Below are 25,798 nucleotides of genomic sequence, written 5' to 3'. Positions count from 1 at the left end.
GTCTTGTTCTTTTTGTGGATACAAACTAACACAGCTGCTACTCTGAAACCAGTCAAGTGATGGGGTCATCTTTATCCACCAAAAAGATGTCCAAAATAAAAGTTACCTCAAAAGTTATCTATACTTTTTAGAAACTAATGATGTTTTACTACTGGCAGTATAAGATCTCTAGCACACATCTCCCAAATTGAAATTTCCAATAATCCCACAATTTTTTTCCCCCACACATTATAGACATGCGTGTAAGAAGTTAATCATGCTGTTTTCTCAGTGATTTTAACACTAGCCAGTACTCCTTCCATTGATCCATATGCATTCAAGATCCTGAGTTAAAGTTAATTAATAACTCAAACAGGTACAGTAACTCCTCACTTAACGCTGTAGTTATGTTCCTGAAAAATGGAATTTTAAGCGAAATGACGTTAAACGAATCCAATTTTCCCCATAAGATATAATGTAAATGTAGATTTAATGTAAATGAAATTTTTGAGGGGCAGACAAAAGGCATCATATTCTGTACAAGCAGAAAAGAGTTCTGTGGCACCTTATAGATTAACAGACATATAGGAGCATGAGCTTTCGTGGGTGAATACCCACTTCGTCAGATGCATGTAGTGACACTGTACAGTACTGTACTGTGGTGGGGAGGTGCCCCTGGATTACCCCTGAGGCTCAGGGCTGTGGGTGCAGGGTCTGGGAGGGAGTTAGGGTGTGGGAGAGCGCTCAGGGCTGGGGCAGGCAGGAGGCGCAAAGCACTTACCTGGGGCAGCTTCTGTTTGGTGCAGGGGGTGTGCAGGTGGCTCTCCATTTCTCTCCAGCCAGCTTTGAAGGGGAAAGCGATGCTTCTTTCCAGCTGCTGGCTGTGTGGCTGCCCCTGGTCCTCCTGCCCATTTTCACAGGGCCACATTCCAAAAGGGGCTTTAGAACTGCAGGCCAGGGCACCAAGGCCCCCTTAGCCCAGGGCCCTGCAGTCCCTAAAGCCACTGTGTTCCACGTGGCCCTGCTTGCCGAGGGAAGGGGGGGGCAGCTTCCCCACTTGCTCGCTCCCTCCCAAAGTCCTATGCGCCACCAAACAGCTGTTTGGCAGCGGGGGAAGCACTGGGAGGGAAGGAGGAAGGGGGAGGAGGAGGAGGCAGAGAAGAGGAACTTGTGCAATGTGCCCTCAGTAAAGTCAGCCAAAGGGCATTGTAAGGGAGCATTGCATAACTTTAGACGAGTATGTTCCCTAATAAAGCAGCGACGTAACTTCAAAACAACGTTAAGCAGGAAGACGTTAAGGAAGGAGATACTGTAATGGGTTCTTTAAAGTATAGGGCCATCCCCCCATTTGTTATCCACTATCTTCCTGAAAACAGGTTACAATCAGCAATTTAAATAACCAAATACCATGGTTATCTCACCAGGTGTCAGTAATTAGAGATACAAGGTGCATGAAATGGGTCCAATAAAATATTACCTCTACCACCTTGTCTCGCTAACAGCCTGGGACCAACACAGCTACAACACTGTACAGGTTTCAGTAACGTCGCATAGGTCAAGTTTCCTCTCATGAGCATTTTCAAGTTTTCCTGCCTGGTACCCAAACTCGAACCGTCTTCTCTGCACACTCTTTGCCACACCAATTCAGTGGGCTCACAGCACTGCCCAGCCTGTATGTGCACGAAGCGTTTCCCTGCAGCGCCCCGGGACGCCGGAGTCGGGAGAGCAGCGTGCGAGCACAGGCGCGCAGAGGGCTGGACAGCAACCCCGGGCGGCTGCTCTGCAGCCAGGGGACGCACCTGGCACGGGGCGGGTCCCGCCGCAGCAGCACAGCACGGGACTGGGGGCGCGTACGAGGAACACACCTGTTGACACTTCATTAGAGGGGACAGCGAAATCCACTGGCTGCGCTACCCTACGTCCCTCCCCGCTACTGGGGGCCCGTCCGCCTGCTCGGGGACGCGCCGCACCGGCTCTGAGAGAGCACCCCGCCCCCGCAGGCTGCCCACGCCCCCGGGGCCGCTACTGCCGGCCAGGGCGCATCAGCGCCCGGGACCTGCCGCGCCAGGGGCGCCGCCCCAGTCCCGCAGCGGAGGGCAGGTAGCGGCGAAGAAGCGTCTGAGCCCCAGGCTGCGGGGAGCGCCCGCAGCGCAGACGCGCCCAGCCCCGGAGTCCCGCCCTACCTCAGGAGATCCCGGTAGTCCAAGAAGCTCAGGATGAGCAGCAGCGGGTCAGTGGGCAGCAGCTCCAGGCTCAGGGGCTGCGGCTCCTGCTCTACGGCCGCCGCCATCTTGAAAGGCCTCCCTCCCGCCGGGCCGGGCCGGGCCTGCTGCTGCCCCTCCCCCCCGGAGCCCCGCCTCTCACGCCGGTTTGTTATCAGACGCCGGGGAAGGGAGGGCTGGAAGGAGGAAGCTCTTAAAGGGCCCGCGCCTAACGCTGGAGCGCAGAGTCCCCTGCAGGTCAGCGCGGGAACTGCAGGCTCGGCAGAGACGTCAAAGGGGGATCCGGCCCCACGTGGCCCAGGGGCCTGGGCTCAGGCTTAAGAGCTGCTGGAACTAGGGTGAGCAGATGTCCTGATTTTATAGGGACAGTCCCAGTATTTGGGCCTTTTTCTTATATAGACAGGGCCGGCTTTAAGCTGATTCTGTTGAATTGGGCCCCGCGCCCTAAAGAAGAGCACCTGACTTAGGTGCCTTTTTAATTTTTATTCCCCCGGCGGCGCTCTGGGTCTTCGGCGAAGGTCCTTCAGTGAAGAGCTAGAGCGCTGCTGGGTGAGTCATCCCTGCCGGGGCCCCGTCAAAACTATTTGAATCGGCCCCGCACGTCCTAAAGCCAGCCCTGTATATAGAGGCCTATTATACCTCACCTCCTATCCCAATTTTTCACACTTGTTATCTGGTCACCCTAGCTGAACAATTTTTATGGTAGGGGTGCTGAAAACCATTAAACCAAACTGTAAACCCCGTATATGCTGGAAACCACTTCAAGCTGGGGGTACTGCAGCACACACTCCAGTACCCCTTCGTTCCAGCACCTGGCTTGCACCAGAGGTTGGCCCTTCTGGGGAGCTGCAGTCACAAGGGTGGGCCCTGGTCTGTGGGGTGCTGTGCCAGACATGTCAAGTCTCACTCATTGGGCATGACTGTGAGAGACACTGGTTAGCATGCAATCTCACTCTCACAAGACACATGCCTAAGCTTAGCTCACTCATTTTGAGTAACTAGATAAAGATTTTAAGTGTTTTTACTTGGGCTGAAAGGCACAACAATACATCTGGGGACTCGGGCATGAGGCATTCCAAGCTTGGTAATGGGTACTGTGGTAAGCATAGAGACTACAGGATTGTATGTTATACAAGTGTGTGAAAGGAGAGAGGGAGTTCTGTGGGAGGGGTGAGTTTGCCCTAAAAATGAGCAGGACTTGATTGAAAGTTTGCAGGTTCTGCAAAATACAGTTCAAAATTTAAACAACACTGGACAAATTCTTTGTCTGTCATTGTCCTGCTAGTAGGCAAGACTTTTTTTTTTAATATGAGTAATACTATACAAACCAAATCATATTCGTACTGCAAAGTGTTTTTCAAGTGGGTGATCACTAGGACAAGGTGATATGCAAAATAAACATATTGTGTTGATAAAACAGTTTTCTTTTTAGTTAGGTTTATATAAAAACAAGTTTATTTTTGAATATTTCTCCTGTTCTGTCCTTTGACTGTGTGCCTAAATTAGGGGTTATTAATTCTGGGCCTCAGGTTTTTGTTCAAAACAGTAAATAATAGTTTTTATTAAAATTAGGGCTGTCAAGCAATAACAAAAATTAAGTGCGATTAATCACGCTGTTAAACAATAAGAGAATACCATTTATTTAAATATTTTTTGAATGTTTTTACATTTTCAAATACTGATTTCAATTACAGCACAGAATACAAAGTGTACAGTGCTCACTTTATATTTTTATTACAAATATTTGCACTGTAAAAACAACAGAAATAGTATTTTTCAATTCACCCAGTACACGTACTGTAATGCAATCGCTTGAACATGAAAGTTGAACTTACAAATGTAGAATTATGTACAAAAAAACTGCATTCAAAAATAAAATATAAAACTTTAGAGCCTACAAGTCCACTCAGTCCTATTTCTTGTCCAGCCAATTGCTCAGACAAACAAGTTTGGTTACAATTTGCAGGAGATAATGCTTCCTGCTTCTTTACATCACCTGAAAGTGAGAACAGGTGTTCACATGGCACTGTTTTAGCCAGTGTCGCAAGATATTTACATGCCAGATGTGCTAAAGATCCATATGTGCCTTCATGCTTCAGCCAACCATTCCAAAGGACATGTGTCCATGCTGATGATCCATAATGATCCAAAGCAGAGCGGACCGACGCATGTTCATTTTCATCATCCGAGTCAGATACCACCAGCAGAAGGTTGATATTCTTTTTTGGTGGTTTGGATTCTGTAGTTTCCGAATTGCGGTGTTGCTCTTTTAAGATTTCTGAAAGCATGTTCCACACCTTGTTCCCTCCCAGATTTTGGATTGCACTTCAGATTCTTAAACCTTGAGTTGAGTGCTGTAGCTATTTTTAGAAATCTCACATTGATACCTTCTTTGTGTTTCGTCAAATCTGCTGTGAAAATGTTCTTAAAATGGACATGTACTGGCTCATCATCTGAGACTGCTATTACATGAAATATATGGCAAAATGTGGGTAAAACACAGAGCAGGAAACATACTATTGTCCCCCAAGGAATTCAGTCACAAGTTTAATTAACACATTATTTTTTTAATAGCATCATCAGGATGGAAGCATGTCCTCTGAAATGGTGCCCGAAGCATAAAGAGACATACAAATGTTTAGCATATCTGGCACATAAATGGCTTGCAATGCCAGCTACAAAAGTGCCAAGTGAAAGCCTGTTCTCACTTTCAGGTGACATTGTAAATAAGAAGCAGGCAGCAGTAGCTCCCATAAATGTAAACGAGCTTGTTTGTCTTAGCTATTGGCTGAACAAGAAGTAGGACTGAGTGGACTTGTAGGATCTAAAGTTTTACATTGTTTTGTTTTTGAGTGCAGTTATGTAACAAAAAAAATTCTACATTTGTAAGTTACACTTTCACAATCAAGAGATTGCACTACAGGACTTCTATAAGGTGAATTGAAAAATACTATTTATGACTTTACAGGGCAAATATTTGTAATAAAAATAATAATATATGTGAGCAATATACACTTTGTATTCTGTGTTGTAATATAAATCAATATATTTGAAAATGTAGAAAAACATGCAAAATATTTAATATATTTCAATTGGTATTCTATTGTTTAACAGTGTGATTAAACGCAATTAATTTTTAATCACAATTAATTTTTCGAGTTAATCATGTGCGTTAACTGCGATTAATCAACAGCCCTAATTGAAAGCCATTGATTTGCATTGCTTATAAAATTCTCATGTGCCCTAGACTTTAGTATGAATTAGGACATTTATGCAATATTAATCAGTGTACATTTAAAAACTATTAAGAGGGGTTGGATTAAAAACCTGGGCAACTGGATGTCGTCAAAGACCAAAATCCCTGTCTTAACCAATGACCTAACACACTTCCCAGAAACTGTCACACTTTGGCCTTGAATCTCACTCTTTAGAGATGTAAATTTCACTCTTAAGGACAGCCAACCCTTGGCATCTCTGCCTGGCAGAGCCTCCAGTCAAGACATGCCTCCCTCTTTGCACCTCACTCCCATCTAGTTGGTACCCCATTAACTGTGAGGTCGCTAAAGGTTCCTGCCAGTCGGGGCGAGGCACACACAAGGAAAGGGAAAGGCTGATGGGAACAGGGCAGGAGAGAAGAGGGTAACAGTGGCAGATGTGGAATGACAATGAGGTGGAAGAGACTGTGAGGTGTGGGGAGAGATGGAGCAAACAGTTAATCAATCAGTACAGGGCAAAGAAATCCAGTTAAAACTGAAAAAAGTTCTGCAAATATCCAGAAATCCCTGTTTTGGCTGCTATGTTTCTCTGATTTACACTTGTATTACACTGGTGTAACCCCATTTACTTCAACAGAGATAACTCCTATTTATCCTGGTATGAGCAAGAAGAGAATCAAGTTACTTTTGTACTCAGGATAAAACTCATCAGAATTTCACATAACAAGGAGTTACAGATAATTGGTGTTCAGATTATTACTCCTCCACATTAAATTGTGTTTTGCTGTTAAGGGACAGGGTAATTAAGCCTCCTGGCCCTCCAGAAAAATAAAATGTATAATAAATTGATCTCTGTTGGACTACCCCAGTCAGTGAGCATGCATAATCATAAATATTGGTAGGATAGGATCAGACCCAGTGTAGTGTTCACCACCTCCAAGAACAGGCTCCAGATAAGAGCACCTAACCGTTGACATTGCTTCATAGCATTATTCCTATATTTAGCACACTCACTTTAGAAATGTACTACATGAATATTTTTCAACCTTTTTTAGATCTGCTATTTGATCTGTAGGTCGCATTGGGCAGTTATCAATTATTAGAATCCACTGGGATTGAAATGATAATAAGAGCAATCGATAGTATACTTCCAAATTGAAACAAATCCATGAATTAAATAAATTAAATTAAAGTGATGAAATTGTGTAAGATTGGACACAAGTACAAATGTAACACATTTTTAGAATTTTTAAATGTGTATATCTTCCACATTATATAAGAACCAAATTTCCTTCTCAAAGTTTTATAAACATTGTGACTATTAGATACTATAGTCATAATAACCATAATAAATTTCTAATTCCATAGTCTAATGCAACCAAGGGTCTCAATACATTTACAAGCAGCGAATAAAGTCTCATAACTATCCTGTGAGGTAGATAAATATAATTATGCCAGTTTTGCAGAAGGAGAAAAGAGGACTAGTGTGACGGAATTTGAGAAAACTATAACACAGTGAGCATCCACGCTAGCCATCTGTTTGCAGAACACCTAGTGCATCATAATCTACAGCATTCTCTGAAAGTGTCACAAGGGTTGTGAATTGTTGCACCTAACCTACATAGACTCAGACTCAGACTCAGACTCTAGGACTGGAAGGGACCTCGAGAGGTCATTGAGTCCAGTCCCCTGCCCTCATGGCAGGACCAAATACTGTCTAAACCATCCCTAATAGACATTTATCTAACCTACTCTTAAATATCTCCAGCGATGGAGATTCCACAACTTCCCTAGGCAATCTATTCCAGTGTTTAACTACCCTGACAGTTAGGAACTTTTTCCTAATGTCCAACCTAAATCTCCCTTGCTGCAGTTTAAGCCCATTGCTTCTTGTTCTATCATTGGAGGCTAAGGTGAACAAGTTTTCTCCCTCCTCCTGATGACACCCTTTTAGATACCTGAAAACTGATATCAGGTCCCCTCTCAGTCTTCTCTTTTCCAAACTAAATAAATCCAATTCCTTCAGCCTTCCTTCATAGGTCATGTTCTCAAGATCTTTAATCATTCTTGTTGCTCTTCTCTGGACCCTCTCCAATTTCTCCACATCTTTCTTGAAATGCGGTGCCCAGAACTGGACACAATACTCCAGTTGAGGCCTAACCAGCGCAGAGTAAAGCGGAAGAATGACTTCTCGTGTCTTGTTTACAACACACCTGTTAATGCATCCCAGAATCATGTTTGCTTTTTTTGCAACAGTATCACACTGTTCACTCATATTAAGCTTGTGGTCCACTATGACCCCTAGATCTCTTTCTGCCATACTCCTTCCTAGACAGTCTCTTCCCATTCTGTATGTTTGAAACTGATTGTTCCTTCCTAAGTGGAGCACTTTGCATTTATCTTTATTGAACTTCATCCTGTTTACCTCAGACCATTTCTCCAATTTGTCCAGATCATTTTGAATTTTGACCCTGTCCTCCAGAGCAGTTGCAATCCCTCCCAGTTTGGTATCGTCCGCAAACTTAATAAGCATACTTTCTATGCCAACATCTAAATCATTGATGAAGATATTGAACAGAACCGGTCCCAAAACAGACCCCTGCGGAACCCCACTTGTTATACCTTTCCAGCAGGATTGGGAGCCATTAACAACTACTCTCTGAGTACGGTTATCCAGCCAGTTATGCACCCACCTTATAGTAGCCCCATCTAAATTGTACTTTCCTAGCTTATCTATAAGAATATCATGCGAAACTGTATCAAATGCCTTACTAAAGTCTAGGTATATCACATCCACCGCTTCTCCCTTATCCACAAGGCTCGTTATCCTATCAAAGAACGTTATCAGATTAGTTTGACACGATTTGTTCTTTACAAATCCATGCTGGCTATTCCCTATCACCTTACCACCTTCCAAGTGTTTGCAGATGATTTCTTTGATTACCTGCTCCATTATCTTCCCTGGCACAGAAGTTAAACTAACTGGTCTGTAGTTTCCTGGGTTGTTTTTATTTCCCTTTTTATAGATGGGCACTATATTTGCCCCCTTCCAGTCTTCTGGAATCTCCCCCGTCTCCCATGATTTCCCAAAGATAATAGCTAGAGGCTCAGATACCTCCTCTATTAACTCCTTGAGTATTCTAGGATGCATTTCATCAGGCCCTGGTGACTTGCAGGCATCTAACTTTTCTAAGTGCTTTTTTACTTGCTCTTTCCTTATTTTCTCTTCTAAACCTACCCTCTTCCCGTAAGCATTCACTATACTAGACATTCCTTCAGACTTCTCAGTGAAGACCGAAACAAAGAAGTCATTAAGCATCTCTGCCATTTCCAAGTCTCCCGTTACTGTTACCCCCTCCTCACTGAGCAGTGGGCCTACCCTGTCCTTAGTCTTCCTCTTGCTTCTAATGTATTGATAAAAAGTCTTCTTGTTTCCCTTTATTCCCATAGCTAGTTTGAGTTCATTTTGTGCCTTTGCTTTTCTAATCTTGCCTCTGCATTCCTGTGTTATTTGCCTATATTCATCCTTCGTGATCTGACCTAGTTTCCATTTTTTATATGCCGCCTTTTTATTTTGTAGGTCACGCAAGATCTCAAGGGTAAGCCAAGGTGGTCTTTTGCCACATTTTCTATCTTTCCTAACCATCGGAATAACTTGCTTCTGGGCCCTTAATAGCGTCCCTTTGAAAAACTGCCAACTTTCCTCAGTTGTTTTTCCCCTCAGTTTTAATTCCCATGGGACCTTGCCTATCAGCTCTCTGAGCTTACCAAAATCCGCCTTCCTGAAATCCATTGTCTCTATTCTGCTGTACTCCTTTCTACCCTTCCTTAGAATTGCAAATTCTATGATTTCATGATCACTTTCACCCAAGCTTCCTTCTACTTTTAAATTATCAACAAGTTCCTCCCTGTTGGTTAAAATCAAGTCTAGAACAGCTTCCCCCCTAGTAGCTTTATCAATTTTCTGAAATAAAAAGTTGTCTGCAATGCAGTCCAGGAACTTATTGGATAGTCTGTGCCTCGCGGTGTTATTTTCCCAACATATATCTGGATAGTTGAAGTCCCCCATCACCACCAAATCTTGGGCTTTGGATGATTTTGTTAGTTGTTTGAAAAAAGCCTCATCCACCTCTTCCGCCTGATTAGGTGGCCTGTAGTAGACTCCCAGCACGACATCACCTGTGTTTTTTACCCCTTTTAGCCTAACCCAGAGACTCTCCACCCTTCCGTCTCCTATGTCCATCTCCACCTCAGTCCAAGTGTGTACATTTTTAATATATAAGGCAACACCTCCTCCCTTTTTCCCCTGTCTATCCTTCCTGAGCAAACTATACCCATCCACACCAACATTCCAGTCGTGTGTATTATCCCACCAAGTTTCAGTAATGCCAATAATGTCATAGTTGTATTTATTTATTAGCACTTCCAGTTCTTCCTGCTTATTACCCATACTTCTTGCATTTGTATAAAGGCATCTAAGATACTGGTTTGATCTTGCCTCCCAGCTTCGCCCTGACCCTCCTTCCTCTCTGCCATTATAGCCCGTGCTCCCTCCTGTTTCCAACCCATCTCCCAGGTCTTGTTCCCCACTTACCTGTGGGCTTTGCTCACCTGTCCCCGTCGAACCTAGTTTAAAGCCCTCCTTACTAGGTTAGCCAGTCTGTGCGCAAATAAGGCCTTTCCCCGCTTCGAAAGGTGAACGCCATCTGTTCCTAGCAGTCCTTCCTCAAATAGCATCCCGTGGTCGAGGAAGCCAAAGCCCTCCTGGCGACACCATCTTCGCAGCCAGGCATTCACCTCCACGATGCATCTGTTTCTGCCCGGACCCCTACCTTCAACAGGAAGAATCGAAGAGAATACCACCTGCGCTCCAAACTCCTTAACCCGTACTCCCAGAGCCCTGTAGTCACTCTTGATCTGCTCAGCGTCACACCTCGCAGTATCATTTGTGCCCACATGGATGAGTAGCATGGGATAGTAGTCAGAAGGCCGGATAATCCTCGACAAAGCCTCTGTAACATCTCGGATACGGGCCCCTGGCAGGCAGCATACCTCCCAGGATGAACGGTCAGGGCGACAGATGGGTGTCTCCGTCCCCCTCAGCAGAGAGTCTCCAACCACCACTACCCTACGTTTCTTATCAGTGGTGGCAGCAGACCTCCCAGCCTTAGGGGTACGAGGCTTCACCCCCTTCACTGTTGGGGGTGATTTCTTCTCTCCTGTATCAAGAAGAGCATAACAGTTATCTTTTACCACAACAGGAGGGTTCGCAGCAGCGGTGGAGCACTGCCTGCTGCTAGAAGTAACCAGCTGGCTGTGTCCACCCTGAGCCTCCTCCTCCACTGGTGTGTCAGATACACCCTGAGGCATCTCCTCCTCCACTGGTGTGTCGGTAGTCCTGTCAACTGGGACAGCACCATCAGCTGTCTCCACATGAATACTGTCCAGGAATTGCTCATGGACATAGATGTTCCTCAGCCTGGCCACCTCCTCCTGTAGCTCTCCCACCTGCTGCCTGAGAGATTCCACCAGCAGGCACCTTTCACATTGGATGCCACCCCTAGCCTGGATATCAGTAAGTGGAAATAGCAAATTACAGTCTTTGCAAGCCCACACCAGAATCTGGGTAAAAGCATCCATGCTTTGGTGCTCTGTCTGGCTACAGGCGCAGGTGGAGGAGACAGAAGCAGTGCTGGCACAGGTGTTGCGGGTCCTCCTCACCATTGTAAGCTTCCCTCTGTCAAACTCTCGCAAATTCCCGTCTACAGTTCCCTGTCCGCTCCTCTCTGCTGTAAACAGAAAGATTTTTGATGTGGCTCAGGTTATGGGTTCAGGGGACCAATGGGTCACAGATGAGACCGACAAGGGACCCCCCCCTTCCTACTCCCCTTCCAAACTCCCTTGCAAAACTCCCTGTTAGCAGCTCCTGTTTGCTAAGCTCCCTGGTCGCTTGTGCGCAGCTTTACAAAGCCCTGGCCTGAGTGAATGTTCTAGGTGCTAGAACTAGGGGTGCGGGTGGGGGGGGGTGCGGTGCTGCAGCTTAAATGACTGCTTCTTGGAGCAGCTGGTCCTGAAACCCACCAGAGGAGAAGCAATTATTGGTTTAATCCTAAATGGAGCACAGGATCTGGTCCAAGAGGTGAATATAGCTGGACCGCTTGGTAATAGTGACCATAATATAATTAAATTTAATATCCCTGTGGCAGGAAAAACACCACAGCAGCCCAACACTGTAGCATTTAATTTCAGAAAGGGAAACTACACAAAAATGAGGAGGTTAGTTAGAAATTAAAGGGTTCAGTGCCAAAAGTGAAAACTCTGCAAGCTGTGTGGAAACTTTTTAAAGACACCATAACAGAGGCTCAACCTAAATGTATACTCCCAGGGCCGGATGTAGGCCAATTCGCCCAATTCCCCGGAATCAGGCCTCGTGCCTAAAAGGGCCCCGTGCCTTAGGTGCCTTTTTAATTTTTTTTTACTCACCCCGGTGGCAGTCCGCTCCTCTGGGGTCTTCGGCAGCCCTGCTCCCCTGGCCAGAGTGCCGGCTGGAGCGCAGCAAGCCCTGTGGTCCTGCTCTCCCGGCTGGAGTTCTGGCCAGAGCATGGCAGCCCCATGGCTCTGCAACTGTGGTTGGAGCTCCGGCTGGAGTGCGGCAGCCCCACAGCCCCCCGACTCCGGCTGAAGCTCCGGCTGGAGCACGGCGGCCCCACATCCCTGGCCAGAGTGCGGCAAGCCCCTCACCCCCCCTCCCCTGGCTGGCAATCGGAAGTGCTGCCGAAGACTGGGAGCGCCGCCTGGTGAGTACAAACCCTGCCCCCAGGAATCGGGCCCCGCACTTGCTAAAGCTGGCCCTGTATACCCCAAATTAAAAAACATAGTAAGAGAACCAAAAAAGAGCCACCAGGGCTAAACAACAAAGTAAAAGAAGCAGTGAGAGGCAAAAAGACATCTTTTAAAAAGTGAAAGTTAAATCCTAGTGAGTAAAATAGAAAGGAGCATAAACACTGGCAAATGAAGTGTGAAAATACAATTAGGAAGGCGAAAAAAGAATTTGAGGAACAGTTAGCCAAAAACTCAAGAAGTAACAGCAAAAAAAATTTTAAGTACATCAGAAGCAGGAAGCCTGCTAAACAACCAAAGGAGCTACTGGATGATCGAAGTGCTAAAGAAGCACTCATGGACGATAAGGCCATTGCAGAGAAACTAAATGAAATCTTTGCATCAGTCTCACAACTAAGGATATGAGGGAGATTCCCAAACCTGAGCCATTCTTTTTAGGTGTCAGATCTGAGGAACTGTCCCAGATTGAGGTATCATTAGAGGAGGTTTTGGAACAAATTGATAAATTAAACAGCAATAAATCACCAGGACTAGATGGTATTCACCCAAGAGTTCTGAAGGAACTAAAATGTGAAATTACAGAACTCCTAGACTATTGTAGTCTGTAACCTAAAATTTAAATCAGCTTCTGTACCAGCTGACTGAAGGATAGCTAATGTGATGCCAATTTTTAAAACGGGCTCCATAGGTGATCCCAACAATTATAGGCATGTAAGCCTGACTTCAGTACCAGGCAAGATGGTTGAAACTATAATAAAGAACAATATTGTCAGACATATAGATGAACATAATTTGTTGAGGAAGAGTCAACATGGTTTTAGTAAAGGGAAATCATGCCTTACCAATCTACTAGAATTCTTTGAGGGGGTCAACAGGCATTCGGACCAAGGGGATCCAGTGGATATACTGTACTTAGATTTTCAGAAAGCCTTTGACAAGGTCCCTCACCAAAGGCTCTTACGCAAAGTAAGCTGCCACGGGATAAGAGGGAAGGTGCTCTCATGGATTTGGTTTCTGGTTGAACGATAGGAAATGAGGATAGGAATAAATGGTCAATCTTCAGAATGGAGAGAGGTAAATAGTCGTGTCCCCCAGGGGTCTGTTCTGGGATCAGTCTTATTCAACATGTTCATAAATGACCTGGAAAAAGGAGTAAACAATGAGGTGGCAAAATTTGCAGATGATACAAAATAACTAAGTGGTAGCTATGTTAGTCTGTATTGGCAAAAACAACGAGGAGTACTTGTGGCACCTTATAGACTAACAAATTTATTTGGACATAAGCTTCATGTGATGATGTGGGTTTTAGCCCACAAAAGCTTATGCCCAAATAAATTTGTTAATCTATAAGGTGCCACAAGTATTCCTCGTTGTTTTTACAAAATTACTAAAGATAGTTAAAACCCAGGCAGACTGCGAAGAGCTACAAAAGGATCTCTCAAAACTGGGTGACTGGGCAACAAAATGGCAAATGAAGTTTAATGTTGATAAATGTGAAGTAATGCATATTGGAAAGCATAATCTCAACTATACGTATAAAATGATGGGGTTTAAATTAGCTGTTACCACTCAAGAAAGAGATCTTGGACTCATGTGAATAGTTCTCTGAAAACATCCACTCAACGTGTAGCGCCAGTCAAAAAAGCGAACAGAATGCTGGGAATAATTAAGGTAGGGATAGATAATAGGACAGATAATGTCATGTTGCCTATGTATAAATCCATGGTACACCCACATCTTGAATACTGTGATCACTCCCTCTAAAAAAAGATATATTGGACTTGGAAAAGGTTCAGAAAAGGGCAACAAATGGGTATGGAATGGCTTCTGTATGAGGAGAGATTAATAAGACTGGGACTTTTCAGCTTGAAAAAGAGACGGTTAAGGGGAAATATGATTGAGGTCTATTAAATCATGACTAGTGTAGAGAAAGTAGATAAGGAAGTGTTGTTTACTACTTCTCATAACACAAGAACTAAGAGTCACCAAATGAAATAAATAGGCAGCAGGTTTAAATCAAATAAAAAGAAGTATTTCTTCATACAACACATAGTCAATCTATGGAACTCCTTGCTAGAGGATGTTATAAAGGCCAAGATCATAACAAGGTCCAAAAAAGAACTAGATAAATTTATGGAGGATAAGTCCATCAATGTCTATTAGCCAGGATGGGCAGGAATGGTATCCCTAGCCTTTGTTTGCCAGAAGCTGGGAATAAGCAACAGGGGATGGATCACTTGATGATTACCTGTTCTGCTCATCCCCTCTGGGATACCTGGAATTGGCCACAGTCAGAAGACAGGATACTGGGCTAGGTGGACCTTTTGTCTGACCCAGTAGGGCCATTCTTATGTTCTTATGACTTGAAGTGGTTTCCATTATATACATAGTTGACAATTTGGTTCAGTGGCTCTCAGCACCCCCACTATAAAAAACTTCCAGGAGTTGGGACATAATATCTGTAGTCTATATTATTTGCAGTTCTCACATTTTTGGTTCCTTCCAGTGAATGATTCTGTCCAGCACAAGGATCCACACATGCACCCAAAAGAACAAGAAATAAGCCCTGGTATGATCTCACGCTTCCAATATAGATGCCATGGCAGAGAGTTACTAACCTCCCTCTGAAGCCCTCAACTTTGGGCCTGGAAATCCAAATTATTCTGAAGAGCTCAAGGAGGTAAGAAGCTTGATGTTCTGTCCATGCATGCATTCAGTAATTTTATCAATTTAATTTTCTTGCTATTCTATCTGCTCTCTTTTTTGTTGGTCATTTTGTAGGGTGTAGTTCCCTCTATATATTTATTCATCTTACTTATGCCTGTTTCACTGTTCACATTTGAATTTATTGTATTTGTATTAAAATAATTAGTTATAAGGCATTTTGCACAATGGAATCCATCTTTTAAAATGGAGTCCAGTTTTGGTTGTTCACAACTCCCTTTCGCACCTTTTTGTTTGGTGGGGTTTGTCACAGAAACTGCCTCTGAGGAGGCTGGATCAAACCAGTCTGGACTAGAACTTGGCAGCCAGTGAATGTCACCTTTGCATGGGCATTGAGGATTTCCTTCACCATCTTACCTGATCTATCCCACCAATCCGGGTATCTTCTACCTGAATCCACTTACCTTTTTCCTGGTTCCAGTGACTGCCAACACCAGCAGTCTCCTGATTCCTGGTTCTGACACAGTGAAGTCCTGAGCTCCGCCTGTCCCCAGTAACCACTGGGTGCACAGTTGCACATCCAGGTCCCTACAAATCCAAGCAATGGAGAGACTGTCACTTAACACCCACAGCTGATCCCACTCGAGATCCATACTTCAAGATACAGTACAGTTCTGGGGTTCCTTGGTTTAGTTTGTTTTGTTAGAAGTGTAAATTGCCAAGGGTTGTATTGGGGGCTGGGCTTCAGGCCCATCTTTGGGAACCACATTCCTGTTTTATGGTTTTAATCTGTTTTACCTGGCGGGCGGTGGGAAGATTTTAGTTAATTTTCTCCTCAGCTGATTAGATACTGGTATTGCCAGTCAACGAACCTGGCCCTGTTACCTGAGACTGTGTAACAATTTATTTGTTTTGTAGCTGAACTAATAGTTTTCTTCTCTGTTGTGTTTCCCTCTACGACCCAGAGGCAGGAATTTCAGGTGATGTCACAGTGATGACAACCAACCCTCCAGGTCCCTCCCTGCAGCCCAGCAAGTTCCCCCATCCCTGTCCCTCATATAAAGCAGTTGAGACCACAGAGGATGTATTCTGTCATAGGACATACAAGGAGATGATGATTGGCTGTTAGAGCATTTGGGTAAGTGGATTTACTTGGAGTAATTACAAGCTGATGGAGTAGTCATGCAGCATATCCTTCAGGTAATAACCCTTTTCTTTTTTTCTTTTCAGATTGCAGTAGTGTGGTACTGAGACAGCCTATGGACTGCATTGGCAACACCAGTAAAGACTTTTGAGGGAGAGGCCTGTATTAGTGTGTCTGCATTTCTGCTAACTAACCTTTGATTTTTGTCCCTTACATGTTCTGCAAGTGAGTCCCCACGGGGCAGAGTGCAGGGGATAGAGAAGAAGAAAAGAAGAAAGAAAGTTTAAGTGTGCTAAAAATATTACTGAAGTTTGATTTGCCTGGCGTTCTTTGCTGTTCTGGGGTTTGTGGGTTTGTGTGAAAGGCAGAGCCAGGTAACGCCTCCTCTGTTCTCAGACTTCTGCCAAAGGATGGGTGGACAGGGCCAAAGCCCCTGTTGCCAGATCCTGTAATGTTATTGCCAGTAACATGATTTTGGCCGCTGTTGCAAACAGGCTCATTATGACAAGAGATTTCATGGGATTTTGAGACTGGTCTAGGGGGGAAAACCCTCTGACTAGCTGCCCTCACCATTTCCTGAGGAAGAGTGGCTAATCAGAGCTGCTGCAGGAGGCAGGCTGAGCTCTCTGTCCCTCCTCTCTTAAACTGATAAAAGGTTTTGGTGGGAGAAGGAGAGAGGGAGCAGGGATGCCATTTTCACAAGAGGTAAGGGAGGGGAGAGCAGAAAAAGCCCAACAGCAGCTCCCATTTCCCCCTGCCCTCTTATGAAAAATAGGTCTGCTCCTCCTAGGGTGACCAGATGTCTCAATTTTATAGGGACAGTCCCAATTTTTGGGTCTTTTTCTTAAATAGGCTCCTATCACCCCCCACCCACCTCCACCTGATTTTTCACACTTGCTCTCTGGTCACCCTACCTCCTCCCCTGCCCCACTTCTTTATCTCTACAGGCTTGGGAAGTGGTCACAGAGGACTGCTTCTGAAACTGTCCTCTCCCTCCTGCCCTGGGAGGTGGGTGGAGGATAAGGAGCTCCTGGAGCTCTAGGAGCAGAGGTGTGCTGGAGGACAAAGGCACAAATGTGGGTCTGTGAGGACTGAATTAATGATGGAGTGGGAGGTTAGAGCAGTTGTCAAGACTGGGAGCACAACATTAAACAATATGGGAATGAAAGGACACAGAATTGGTGTGAGTCTAGGGATGGACAGAGATGGGGCTGGGGGAGGGGCACATAATTAATTATTTAGCATTTTGGGGTTTGTGGAGAAGCTTGGAGTTTCACACCATGAGGCAGTACTTCATATACATTTGTGTAGTTTGGGCTCAGTTGGGTTTTCTAACAAGAGCTTCTGCAGTAGGGACCAAAACCCCCTTACTCTGTCAATTTGTGAGAGATGGCAACACCAAGGTCCTGTCAGCATTAGAAAGGATTAGCCAGTAGATCTGTACTGGCAAGCCCTCCTAGTGAAGGTGCATTTTATACTAGCAAAATAATTATTTTTCCAGTATAGCTTGTACCAGTTCCCCTAATGAAATAAGCTATACTGGCAAGGCCATATAAAGTGTAAAAGCTGTCACTGATGGGTGAGCTGGAGGATTGTGGGATTTCACTGGGAGGACTAACTGCAAGATTGCAGCTATTACACCAATGCTTGCTGTATGCTCTTTTCCTGCAATGATTCAGAGCAAAACACAGTGAAGGATGACATGCGCTTTAATCTTGTCCAGAGCAAAAGCAATCACAGTTGTATGAACATTTGTGAACTAATAGAAGCACTTTTGTGTGAACACACAATATGTCATCTAAGAAAATGGGCCCTAATTTGTCCCTAATTGTGAAATGAAGAATGCCTGATGAAATGATTCTTAGGGCACTCAGGAAGTCTAAAGATGCATTCAGCACCTTGTAAAAATGGGCCCTAATTTGCCATTTTATGAGATTTCCATTAAGTATAAAGAAACATAGTATATTAAAATCTTTATCAGTTTTCCAAGATTAAACATGAGATACATGAAGTGATCTGACCACCTTCAATCTGAGAAATAGCTCAGATAATGTAGTTAGTCTATTTAGGCTCTATATAAGATCAGCAGTAATGAAAGGAAAACTGTGTGATGAAGTATTAAATTACTCAAGGAAGATGAACCCTCTTTGTTTTTTAGTGGAAGTCTGTCTCAGCAGAGAAGGCAAGAATTGGGAACAGTACTTCTCTTATGCACATAGGGCTTATCTCTACTGGTTGTAGCAATGGTGCAAGCTCTATATAGACCAGCCACTGGTGCCTGCTGGAATTTTTAGCACTGTATTGTCTAGACATTCTCAGCATAGGAACTGGGGGGTTTGTGGCCAGAGAAGCTTACATATTAATTAGTCTTTAGACCATTTTGAACTGCCAAATGGCTTCATGGGACTGCTCTGCTTACACTGAGGGCCAAGCCAGCTTTTGCACCAGCCCCAAATTTGCCCCTTCTCTGTCCTGAGTTGCGCAGCTCAGAGTTAAGGCTGCTGTGAGACCTGTGGAAAGTCATTTAACCTTACCAAACCTTAGATTGTCATCTTCAAAATGAGTCTAAGAACACTTGCATATGTCTGATCGTGTTGTGAGTCATAACTAGTTTTGTAGTAAGGTGGGCTCCACATGAGCACAAATTATTATCACAACCATGTTTTAATGCAGGGGTTCTTAAACTGGGAGTTGGGACCTTTCAGGGGGTCGCACAGTTATTACATGGGAGGTTGCGAGCTGTCAGCCTCCACCTCAAACCCTGCTTTGCATCCAGCACTTATAATGGTGTTAAATATATAAAAATGTATAGGGGGGGTCCTACTCACAGGCTTGCTATGTGAAAGGCGTCACCAGAACTACTGTTTTAATGGATGTTCAGTTTTAAGCTGGTTTTCTTAGGTTTAATGTAAATCAAAATTTAAGAGATTGTTACAACTGTAAATATTAACATTATTAAATGCAAAACCAAAAACAACCCAATAACTCAGTCAGGGTTTACTTATTTTTTATGGAGCATGCATAGTGTACTACTATACAAAACAGAGAAAAACAGGGTCCTTGCATTCAGGAGCTTACATATTAATTAGTCAAATAATGCTGAACAAAACCACAAGGCACTGGTTAATCAGTAAGTAGACTCATCTGAGAGCAATGCACATATCTTTTTTTTTAACATATTTGTCTTCATTGGACTAACATTGACGAGATTCGTGAAAGACATTTCACGTGACATTCTGCACAAAAAGGTTATTTGCACATTCAGTTTGGGTCAAGGAAACAATAATGAAGCCTCAGGAATATTTTTAATATTATTTTAGTTACAGCATTTGTCACTTTGAGTGATTTATGGTGCTAATAGGATGATATGGTCATCCTGTCAACTGTCAACTGTAAAAGCATCTGTCAACTGTAAAAGGCCCCCATTAAAAGCAAGGCTTAAAGCAGTGTCATTTTCTTGATCTCTTGGAGAGTGCTCAGACTTGACTTATGCATGAATTTAGTACTGGATTGAAAGTCCTGGAGAATGATGGTCCTTTTTTATCCAGGGAACAGGTGCAGTGTCTCATTGTTGTGCTCCTCCCTGACCCAAGAGGACCAATTGTTCGAGCAAACTTGCAACTTACTTTTCAGGGACACTTATTCTTTGTTGCAGTTTTCAACAAGGGTGCCAATTAGTCCCAAATGGGATGGTATTTTTTGGATCATCAGACAGACACCTGTCCAGTGGGAACAAGTCTGAGCCCACCTAACAGTCATCAGACAGTGAAAACTTCAGGTTACTAACAACTTGGGCTGGATTTGAAAAGGTGACATAAAGCTAAAAGGCTCCAGATCCCATTAACAATCCCCTAAATCATCCAGTCCCACTAAGGGCTCCTCTTGAAGTTCCCAGAGGCACTCATATGACCTCTGTTTAAACTGGTAAAAACTCTTATCTGTCTAACACAGACCCTGCCACTTTTCCTAGTAGTACTCAAAATAGTTATTTCGATGTAAACAAACTGTGAATGCTGATGCTCATTCTCAGTTCCCTTATCAACTGAACAGCATGCTCCTCATACACATACTGGGTCAAATTTATCTGTCATCTAACTCCAAGGATTTCAGGGAAGATATCCCCGGGCTTATTTGCTTACTCACCTCCTGAGCATATATAAAATGTAGCAATGGTATTGTAAACTACATGTCCATGGGGCCCTGCAGTTCAGACTACAAGGTGTGAAAAGAAGCACACATTAATGTGCTGTACTTTAGGTGCAAACTAAAAGGCAGCTAGTTCACATTAACATAGTCCTCTTTAAACAGGACATGTGGGCGTTACAGTGCAGCGTGCAAGTGCACACTGCAGTTCACATCCCTTTAGTCTATACTGTGGGGCTGTCGTGTAGACGTAGGCCAGGGGTAGGCAACCTATGGCAGGCGTGCCAAAGGCGGCATGCGAGCTGATTTTCAGTGGCACTCACACTGCCTGGGTCCTGGCCACCAGGGAGCTCTGCATTTTAATTTAAATTTTAAATGAAGCTTCTTAAACTTTTAAAAACCTTATTTACTTTACATACAACAATAGTTTAGTTATATATCATAAACTTATAGAAAGAGACCTTCTAAAAAGGTTAAAATGTCTTAATGGCACACAAAACCTTAAATTAGAGTGAATAAATGAAGACTCGGCACACCACTTCTGAAAGGTTGCCGACCCCTGACGTAGGCAATAGAATTCCCCACTGATCTGATGTGTCTTTGTTTTGATGAACCTTGCTATCCATCGTAGACATTTTAAGGAGCTATCACCTTAGTGGTATGTAAGAACCACTGCATGCAACCCTCTCTTGCTGAGGGATCCTGACTGGCTGGAGGCTAGCTGTCTCACTTCCATTTTGGAATGTTCCATTTTAATTAGGTTAGTCATTCATTTTTTAAAAAAGGTAAACCAAGAAACTGAATCTCAAAGTACTGGGAGGTTAGAAATAGCTGATTAACAGCTTTGTTGAAATATATTGGTAATGATATATGTAGGGTGACCAGATGTCCCAATTTTATAGGGACAGTCCCAATTTTTGGGTCTTTTTCTTATACAGGCTCCTATCACGCCCCCCCCCCGCACCCCCTGTCCTGATTTTTCACAATTCCTGTCTGGTCACCTTAGATATATGGTGTGAAGGGCAGAATGCAATACTAAATGGAAACAAACTCACCCCATACTAAAGTCAGGGGACTATAAATCAAAACATTAGGGACTAAAGTTGGGAGCTAAACTCCCCAGCAGAAGGACTTTTATATGGCTTCTTGCCAGCCAGGGGAAAGGTACCTGCTCAGCTGAGGTGCTGGAAGAGAGTTTAGCTAAAGCTGCTGGAAGGGCTATACCAAAGGAACTACTGCTCCAACAGATACAGACTGGACTGGTAATATTAATCAGGGAAAAAAATTCTTCTCACTACTGACACCATATGTCATAGAGACTAACTGTCTGGGTTGTCTTTATAAAAAAAAAAAAAGGTACTAACTGTAAATTCTACCATAAGGAGCTTCTACTATAAAGTGATCACTAACACTTCCTGAACTAGGCTATTACTTCTGCAGTTGCTTTTTTTTTTAAAATCCTGTTTCTTGTGCCTCATCTTCCCATTTGTTAACCTGGTGCACTTGTGCTTCCAGCAGGGCTTGGCTTATCTGGCCCATCCAATCATTAGTAGCCTGGCAACCATCTACAGTAGCTTTTACACAGGAGTAATGTTTTTACTATTTTATCTTTTAAACAGAAAGCTAGAGGATTAAAAAAAAAACAACAGAAGCCTGGCCTGTCTTTCATACTACATTCACCTTTTTCACTCACAAACTAATCCTACAAAACAAGAAGGAGAACTGAATGTGGTAGAACAAAGGTCTCTATCCACTGATTCTAGTAGCTATGTTACAACATCCCCCTGGCTTGGCACCTACATGTAACTAAAATCTCTACGGCTAAATTCATCCTTCATTATTAACTTCAAGTGAGCTATGCCACGAATAAATCTGACCAGTATAGCAAAATCTCAGGCTACATTGGGAATCAAGTAGAGATGATCAGAGACTGTTTTTTGGGTTTTTTTTTACAGAAAAAAATGAATTTTTTTTTTGAAAAACCAAAAACATTTTGGCTGAAAACCAAAAATTTGGATTTAATTTTTTAACATGAAGTGCTTTCAGCAGAAAATTTTGTTTAGTCAAAAACCCAATTTTCCATTGAAAAAGAGTTTAGATAGAAAATGTTTGTCCAGCTCTCCTACTGAGTAAAGTCTTAGATGGAGTCTTAAACAGCTGAAATAGACATTGCTGCTACACACTCCTGGCTAGGAACACAGATTAAGGGTTTGTAAGCATTGCAACAAACAATGAATATATGACTACAATTGCTGGGGTGGGGGAGGAATCAAGTAGTACATTTAATCAGGTGTGTTTATTCTAGCAAAAGGGGATTCTCTAGTTGATGGTATGGGTGCCAGAACCCTTAAACTTCAGCAGTTCTCTCATCCATACCACTTTAAAGGCAACAAACTGTCTTATACAAGAAGTATATCCTGAGAAGTACATATATTCTCACAGAGATTTAGGCTCTAAATCTGCTAACATTTATGCATGTGCTTAACTTTACATACTATTAGTTCCACTAAAGTCAATAGTTTTTACCAAGTGCCTGTCATGCTGGTATCTGAACATGTATTATTAATAATTTTTATATTTAATTTGATAAAAGCCTCCATTAAAAATGTTTGGAGGTCCTTGGAAGGACAGTGTCATAGACATGCGCTGTACATTTATTAAATGACATTCACAGAGCTTTTTTGGTTTATTAGGTACCTTTCACAGAGACACCTTCTCATTAGGCTGGAACAGAACAACTCCCAGCAGGATGACACAGGATGTTTATGATTAGTCTTATATTTATATCAGTTTACCATTCATGTATTTGATACTACCTTTGAATCATAATTTAATGACCTTATCTTTTATGTTCTCTGATACAGTGTCCCAATCTCTCTTTTTATATCTTTGTGTAGTTTCTTGTTTGTCATGGAAGAGAGGGATGGATGAATTGTTCCAGTGTCCATTAAAATTTCTATTGCCTGCTGTGTAGTGTCTTCTACGAAGGAGATGAACCTGCTGCAAATGAAATCAGTTGAGGCTGCATTGTATTTATAGAGCAACAGAAATCTTTGTAGATTATTTTTTCCAAGAATCATGAATCTCCTTCAGTGTTACAAGTCACTGTAATCAATTAATAGGAGGCATATTTTCATTTTCAATTAAAATACGGGCCATGCACAGTCTATGTGCATCCTGGCAGATGTTTAAAAGCGTTGGCTCTCAGAGGTGAAATGTTACCTTATATCTGCAGGGGGTGGTGAGAGGGTATTCCAGGAATGGAAAGACATGTTAAAGTGCAGCATTTCAGACTGTCTTCTTTTCTAAATTTACAGCATCAGACTGGCAGTTGTATAAATGAATGATAGACTGCAATACTCTTTTCCAAGCAGGCTATGAAATGAGGGAGCCTTCAGTTTTGTGCTGATGTGTCCAGAATTCAAATAATTTGTTTCTTGACTATAATGACAATCGGAAGCATGGTATTACCTTGAGAAAAGAGATGGGAGAGACAGCTGCAGTACCCTGTACTCATGAAAGATATTGCATTAGCAACTGCTTCCCAGTTAGTCTCTCTACTGAAAACTCTATTATGCTGGGCTCTTATTGCTTTTATTCAAGGGCACAAAACTAAAAAGTGATATTGCTGGCACTATTCTCATCTTTCTGCCATGACACTGAATAATTGGACAATGAAAGAAAATGTTGAATGATACTGATATTAAACACATCTATAGGACAATGCATTTGAACATCAGCTGATGAAGTAATATCCATATAATTATGCTACTTCTACTACTTTGAAATCACCTGTTTTCATTTTTGTTGTTGGTGATGGAACATTTTATTTTCCCGTAATTGCTGGAGACATGCCCTGTTTTAAGGAATATACTTGTGAAAGTGATATGTTTGAGATGCTTCCCAAGTTAACCCCATCACTGTATTGGTCCTTTCTATTAAAGGAGTAGGACATCTACTGCCTTTTTCACAAGGATCTAAGGAATCAAATTCACTAATGACTTCAGGATGGTATAAGATACAGTTTGGTGCGTCAAAAAACTGGTATAAATTGTAAAGGGTAACTTGCATCAATTTGGCATACATTGGGTGAGCAAAATGAGTGTAATCTACACACAGAGGGGTAAGAAATGGAGAGTTTAGCAGCAAAAAGCAACTGGCAGGAATGTGTACAATAAAGTTTCTTGTAGGATCAGGTGGGGTGGAACATGTATTATCTTAAATGTTACAGTTGCTTTTCAATTACCTACTTTCCTCTCACACCTTCCCTCCCCCAACACACACATGCATACTCCCTGCTCCAGGATGTGTAAGGACATATAGCTATAGGAAAGTTTTACCAGTTATATTGGTACGGTTATACACATGCAGTTATACCACCATAGCCCCCTTATTCTGGTTTAAGAGAGTCTTTTTACAATTTAGCTTAAACCCTTTCCCGGGTGACAAGCTAAACCAAAAAACTGATCTTATATGAGAATAAATGTCCACAGAAGTGGATAGGGAGGAAGGGCTGTGTTATATTAGTATAACTATATCTAAATAAATTCATATTTTAGGTTATACTGAAAAATCTTTCCCCTGTAAACAAGAAACTTTACAAAAGCCAGTAAGTGTTATTATCCCTATTTTACAGATGGGAAATTTAGGATGATGTAAATATTCTGCAGAATATTTGAGTGACTTGCCAAAAGTCATACACGAAATCATTCTCAGAGGTGGAAACAGAATACAGATCTTCTGACTACCAGACCCTATTGTAAACACTAAACCCACTTTATTTACATGGACTATTGAAATCATGATTCAACATCAAACTATTCAGTATCAATCTAGCTAGTAATAAAATTATTTATACGAGTATTTCAGACAAACATCTATATGAGATAGGATCTCTGAAGTTAATCCTTTTTAAGGGATGTCCAATGTATGAGTCAAACTCACAAATTATACACCCTTAAATGAGTAGGAAATAATTATCAAAGCTTTCCCTTCTTTGGAGATAATTATCTTGATGCTGCTTTCACCACACTGGTTTTATACTGATGTAACACCATGATCTTTGGTGGAATTATTCATCCTGGATTTACATCATCCTAAATGAGATCTGAATCCAGTTCAATACCTCTTTTGTAGCAATACAGGGAAGCCAAAAACACAGTGCTTACTTCTGTTAAAGTGAACCTAACTTTGTTACCTGTTTCTGCTAATGTAATCATAACTGTCAACCAAGGTTCTTAAGCAGCAGCAATCTACAGCCTAATGAAAACACATGGCAACCAGTCAGGGGTCCTTCAGCCAGCAGGTGAGTCTGACACACCAAAGGTCCAGAATGCCTAGTGCTTACTTCTCTGTACTATCACACAGAAGATGCTCTTTCCTATGTAGTCTTCTTTGCTATAGGTCACTGATCGGCGAATACAGCAAGGGACAACCTTATCGTTTGTAGCTAGCATCCTTACATCTATCTTGCCATGGACTAGTAGAAGATGATCATCTCACTGTTTGTGGTAGAGATGCTGACCATAGGCGGTGCCAAGCGCTTCCCAATGTATTAGGAAACAGTGTCAGTAGGATGTGTGGACTCAAGG

At 42.8% G+C, this 25,798-nt stretch overlaps 1 protein-coding gene and 2 long non-coding RNA genes across 8 annotated transcripts in view; 2 read left to right on the top strand and 1 right to left on the bottom strand.

The window, feature by feature from the left end:
• The window catches only part of FBXO3 (F-box protein 3), a 36,646-nt gene extending 34,327 nt beyond the window's left edge, over positions 1 to 2,319 (bottom strand). The window contains exon 1 of one of the 3 annotated variants that reach the window (XR_004000062.1): positions 761 to 1,563. Coding sequence is in view for 2 of the 3 variants with exons in the window: in XM_030560079.1 (XP_030415939.1) it covers positions 761 to 891 (131 nt within the window). In the remaining variant the exon portion in view is untranslated. Of the gene's footprint in view, positions 1 to 760; positions 1,564 to 2,162 lie in introns of those variants that run through there. The other 2 variants (XM_030560080.1, XM_030560079.1) reach the window with 2 other exon arrangements.
• On the top strand, positions 2,272 to 16,379 carry LOC115650323. Of its 4 annotated transcripts, none has more exons than XR_004000066.1 (4): positions 2,272 to 2,347; positions 14,763 to 14,936; positions 15,886 to 16,058; positions 16,151 to 16,379. It is a non-coding gene; the product is annotated as an uncharacterized LOC115650323 (long non-coding RNA). The 4 variants fall into 4 exon arrangements; XR_004000064.1 differs by lacking the exon at positions 2,272 to 2,347 and adding an exon at positions 2,354 to 2,539 and having other exon boundaries at positions 14,780 to 14,936; XR_004000063.1 differs by lacking the exon at positions 2,272 to 2,347 and adding an exon at positions 2,354 to 2,539.
• A 4,316-nt stretch (positions 16,380 to 20,695) lies between these two features.
• Positions 20,696 to 24,163, top strand: LOC115650324. Its single transcript, XR_004000067.1, has 2 exons — positions 20,696 to 21,469; positions 23,105 to 24,163. It is a non-coding gene; the product is annotated as an uncharacterized LOC115650324 (long non-coding RNA).
• The last annotated feature ends 1,635 nt before the right edge of the window (positions 24,164 to 25,798 follow it).

Source organism: Gopherus evgoodei, chromosome 4 (genome assembly GCF_007399415.2).
Source record: "Gopherus evgoodei ecotype Sinaloan lineage chromosome 4, rGopEvg1_v1.p, whole genome shotgun sequence".
NCBI lineage: Eukaryota > Metazoa > Chordata > Testudines > Testudinidae > Gopherus > Gopherus evgoodei.
The sequence above is the reverse complement of the archived record's forward strand: the minus strand, read 5'-3'. Positions and strand labels throughout refer to the sequence as shown.